A 5,010-nucleotide genomic window follows, 5' to 3' on the forward strand; every position below is an offset into this window, starting at 1 on the left:
CATACAATTAAAGAAGATAGATGTAATTTTAAGTGGTTTAATTTATTTACACAATTTTTTTCTTCAAAACTTGATCTGAAAATGTTTAATAAAATTAATTTTTGAAACAACTCAAAATTCGAGTGTCTAAATAAAATTTAAATAAAATTCAACATCAATTTCGAGGCGCCGTATTAATTTTATAAAAAAATATCCAATTGGTCAAGGATCCGAATGACTAGTATAAATAAACTGTATTACCTAATTAAAACTTACATGTGTACTTTTTCAGTTTTTTCCTCTGTTTTGAAACTGATTTTTAAGGGGAAAAAAATGAAACTATATGTTTTTTTTCTGTATTTCATCTACTTTTTTCGTAATGTTAAAGCAAATGTGATTAATGATGATTTTATCAAAACAAAAGGGGTACATTTTATGTTAAATGATAGTCCATTTTATGCAAATGGATTTAATGCTTATTGGTTAATGTTAATTGGTTCTGATCCATCACAAAGACACAAAGTTTCTTCTGTTTTTCAAGATGCTGCTAACCATGGCCTCACTGTTGGTAGAACTTGGGCTTTTAGTGATGCTGGATATTCACCTCTTCAGTTTTCTCCTGGATTCTACAATGAAATTATGTTTCAGGTTTTTACTGCTCGTAGATTTTACATTGCTTTTCTTTTTTAGCAAAATGTATTTTATTTATTTGAAACACTTTGAGCGAAGGGTATTTTGAAAACAACTTTTCTATGTCTGTGTACACTCTATCTTCCTTGGATTTAGGGACGGACCCATATGGAGTATGCTGGATGCTCGAACACTCATTAACCTCGTTTCGGAATATAAATGATTCATTGACTCTCGGGTAATGGGAGGGTGATTAAAGTTATTTTAGTGTTGTTGAGTCTAAGTTTGAATCTCACTGTTAACATGTTTATATATATATATATATATATATATATATATATATATATATTTTGACTCTGTTAGTTTCAAAACATTCATAACCTTAAAAATCTAGATTCGCCATTGTAGTCAGATTTCACTTTGTCGAATTTCACTGGATATGTTATGTTCAAACTCTATCAAGTTGAATTTCAGATTTTTCAAGAATTTGATAGATGATAAAGAGAATTTCGATTTGTGTTCATGTCCAAACACAATTTTAATTTTTAAATTTAAATTTAAATTTTATATTCTTTTTCCAAATTTCACAATGAAAAATGACTCAGATAAATGTGGCGATTCGTTCGATGCCTTCTCATGAAAACAGGGGAGATGACTTATTCTGCAAAATTTAATCCAACAGCTCAAAATGTGCCTATTGGCTTAATTTTGTCTGTCAAAGTCTTAAAAGACAAATGAGAAAAAAACACATTATTTGAGATTTTTTATTTTATTTTATTTTTTGCTTTAGCAATTTTGTGTTATTGTGATTTAATGAGGATTAAGGTGTAATAATACTGTTTTTTTTTTAATAATTTTTGAAAGGGTTTGGATTATGCTATTCATGAAGCTGGTAAAAATGGGATTAAGTTAATCTTAAGCTTGGTTAACAACTATAATGACTTTGGAGGAAAGAATCAATATGTAAATTGGGCAAAATCTCAAGGTCAATCCTTAACATCAGATGATGATTTCTACACAAATTCTGTTGTGAAAGGTTACTTCAAAAACCATATTAAGGTATGTTATATTTTTCGATCTTTATCGAACGTTAGTTAGTTTGATCCAGTTATTTTGTATCGAGCAAAACAAATTGAAACGGAGTGATTATTTTTTGTGATAATAACAGGCAGTTGTAACAAGAATTAACAGTATAAGTGGAATTGCATACAAAGATGATCCCACAATTATGGCTTGGGAGCTTATGAATGAGCCTAGATGTTCTTCTGACTTATCAGGAAGTACTGTGCAGGTATAATACTTTAATTTCTTTCTTCTTTTTGCTTTACAAAATTAACAAATTTTAATCCCATGTTTTTTCATTTTTTTGTTAATAAGTTGAAAGGAGATAAAAATGGTCACTTTTAGTGACGTGATACATTATTCTTTTTAGTTCGTTTAAAAAAAATACATATTTCTGAATTTAGATTGTACCTTATTGAGAATTTATAATCAAACAACTGTTATTACATGTTTGCCGTCACGAGCTTCAAGAAAACTCTGATCACACAAATGCTATGACATGTTCATAATCATGAATTTCAAAAGTTGTCATTTTTTTTAAAATAATTGTATCGACTTGATTAGACACCAGACGGGTTATAATTTTTAGTAGTCATTTCAAAATTTAAGTGATTCAAAATATACATGAGTTGATGGATAGAGCTAGAGTTTTAGCTATGAGTTCAGAGTAACAAATTCAAAATTATGAATCCGCCTTTCATTTAGAAAAATATTCAACATTTACCATTATTATGTGTGTATTGTTCTTCCACATAAATATAACTAACTTCATGCCAAAATTGAGAATTATTTTCAGCCTCTCATTGTGGGAGTTGGAAGTTGGGTAAACTTTAGTGGAATTTCCTATTTTACATGTGAATAGCTTAGTAGGATTGGGCAATATCCCTACCTACTTTGGCTCTTATTGTAAATTATTATATTAGGTAGTGTGACCATTTTTCCACATAGTAGTACCATAAATTTTGTGACAATGTGTTGGTCTAATGTAAAGTTTAAATTTTTTTTATATATATAGTTCGAAACGATAATAATAAATCGTTAAATTTACATTATATAATGTACATTTAGAGTGGAGCTAGAGTTCTAGTTGTGAATTTAACAGAATCAATAACTTTGGTCAAAATTCTATATTTGTTGAATGAAATGTTTATATTTACTAATTTTCGTGATTAAGATGAAATAAATTAATCATGATTATACTTGTTTTAACAGAATTGGATTAGTGAAATGGCTTCATATACTAAATCCATAGACAGTAATCACCTAGTAGAAGCTGGATTAGAAGGATTCTATGGAAATTCAGATACTCAGAAGAATCCAAATTTTCAAGTTGGAACAGATTTCATTGCAAATAATCAAATCCCAGAGATTGATTTTGCCACTGTTCACTCATATCCTGATCAATGGTACTTATCAAAAACCTTATTTTTTTTGGCCAGTTTAATACGATAAAAGTCATTTTTTCCAATCGAAAATATTTTCTATTAAATCAATTGCTTTAGTTTTAATAACTACTACCTTTTATTTCGTTTTAATTCGTTTGTCTTACTTATAATCTGTTTCAGAAAAAGACAACTTTTTAATTTCAAATTGAAACGAAGAGAGTAATAGTATAACATATTTTGAATATTATAAATTGACACTGATAACATCTATTTAGTCGTGAAAAATGACTTATGTCGTACCAAATCATTGCGATTCTTTATGTAGGTTGACAGGTCAAGATGATGAAGCCCAACTTAATTTTCTAACCAATTGGCTCAAAGTTCACATTGAAGACTCACAAACAATTCTCAAAAAGCCTATTATATTTGCTGAGTTTGGCAAAACAACAAAAGGCCCTGGCTTTACACCACAACAAAGAGATATAATCTTCAACACTGTTTATTCCTCTATATTTTCATCAGCTAAAGGCGGCGGCGCGGCGGCAGGAGGGTTGTTTTGGCATGTTTTGGCTGAAGGAATGGATTCATTTAAAGATGGATATGAGATAATATTGAGTGAAAGTTCATCTGTTTCTGATATTATTATTCAGCAATCTAAAAGGCTTAATAAGATTAGAAAAATGTATGCAAGGTTGAAGAATATAGAGAAGTGGAAGAAAGCAAGGAAATTAAAGGATTAATCATGAGAATTAGAGAGATTTAATTTATGTTAGAGATGAATTAATTTTAAGTTAGCAAGAAGTTAGATAATGTTTTTTTTTTTTTGGTAATGTACTGCTCGACATGTTGTATGTCAGAGGAAGTATTCTAGTAGTGATTTATTATGCCTTAAAAAATACATCGATTGTGTCGATGTATCTAGTGTAATTTCATATGATTTTATTTTATGAAATTGCAGAGTTCGTTTTTGATAAATTAAGATATTTCAAAGCATATTGAAAAAGAAATATAATAATAAAAAAATTATTTTTAAAATAATTGAGAAAAAGATTAATGAGTCAATATAACGTGTGATAACAAAAATTGAAAATAGGATAAGATAAATAACTTGGATTTGCTTATGGCGGTAAGCATAACATCACTTCTGTTTATTCAAACACTTTATTCTTATCAAAGATTATAATCGAAATAAGTTATTATCAATCATGCCTGGTTGAATTAATCTTTCAATAATATGTAAAAAAAAAATATATATATATTTGGTAAACTCTAGATACAAAGGGAAAAGGAGGAAATTTGATTTATAAATTGGGCAATTTGTGTTACAAGTCTCGGAGAGGAGAGACCGATAGTATTAAATGTCAATGGTCAAAGAAGTCGTATTCAAACTCTATACATGGTGGGTGATATGAGTATAAATATAAATAATCTACAGATAATATTTTATCAGTACTATTTCTCCCGGTGGTTAAGGCTTGAGACTTTCATGTTAGAGATCTTAAGTTCAAAATCACTTGCCAGCGAAAGCAAATCCTGGGTTGAGCTCGTCGCACTGGCTTGCCCAGTGCGGTTTATCTCTCTTATGTGATTTGCGAACTATTGTATAGAAGCGGGAGTTTTATCATGTGCCCACTCAAAACCAACGATTACTTAAAAATAAAATAATAAAAATGACAAGAATACTTTTGAGATCAGTTAAACCTTTTTTCTACTAGGGTAAGTGATATTTTTACAACAAACAAGTTTTTCTTAAAAAATATGCAGTACATATCAAATTAGTAATAACGAATCAATAACTAATCTCCCAAACAACCCTAACGAGTTTAATCCATTTTTGAAAGAGTATTTACATAAATGGGCCTTACCTACTCCTTGGGCTTCAAGTAATAGCCCAAAAGAAACATCAAACAAAACTAGCCCAATTAGAGCCCAATCAAATATACAGCCCAATATC

The 5,010-nt window shown here is 29.2% G+C and overlaps 1 protein-coding gene across 1 annotated transcript; it reads left to right on the forward strand.

The window, feature by feature from the left end:
- Nucleotides 1–269: 269 nt before the first annotated feature.
- LOC107015645 (mannan endo-1,4-beta-mannosidase 7-like) lies at nt 270–3,854 on the forward strand. The gene is made up of 5 exons (XM_015215977.2): nt 270–627; nt 1,474–1,668; nt 1,778–1,900; nt 2,884–3,077; nt 3,382–3,854. The coding sequence occupies exons 1-5, from the start codon at nt 313–315 to the stop codon at nt 3,794–3,796; spliced, it is 1,242 nt and encodes a 413-aa protein (XP_015071463.1). The 5' UTR covers nt 270–312; the 3' UTR covers nt 3,797–3,854.
- Nucleotides 3,855–5,010: the final 1,156 nt, after the last annotated feature.

Source organism: Solanum pennellii, chromosome 4 (assembly GCF_001406875.1).
Source record: "Solanum pennellii chromosome 4, SPENNV200".
In the NCBI taxonomy this organism is placed as follows: domain Eukaryota; kingdom Viridiplantae; phylum Streptophyta; class Magnoliopsida; order Solanales; family Solanaceae; genus Solanum; species Solanum pennellii.

What these genes read in the sequence shown, in the direction of transcription:
- LOC107015645 (XM_015215977.2), top strand. Translation starts at nt 313, where the DNA reads ATGAAACTATATGTTTTTTTTCTGTATTTCATCTACTTTTTTCGTAAT. An exon ending in ACAATGAAATTATGTTTCAG is followed by an intron (nt 628 to 1,473) that starts GTTTTTACTGCT and finishes AATTTTTGAAAG; the next exon opens with GGTTTGGATTATGCTATTCA. An exon ending in TATCAGGAAGTACTGTGCAG is followed by an intron (nt 1,901 to 2,883) that starts GTATAATACTTT and finishes TTGTTTTAACAG; the next exon opens with AATTGGATTAGTGAAATGGC.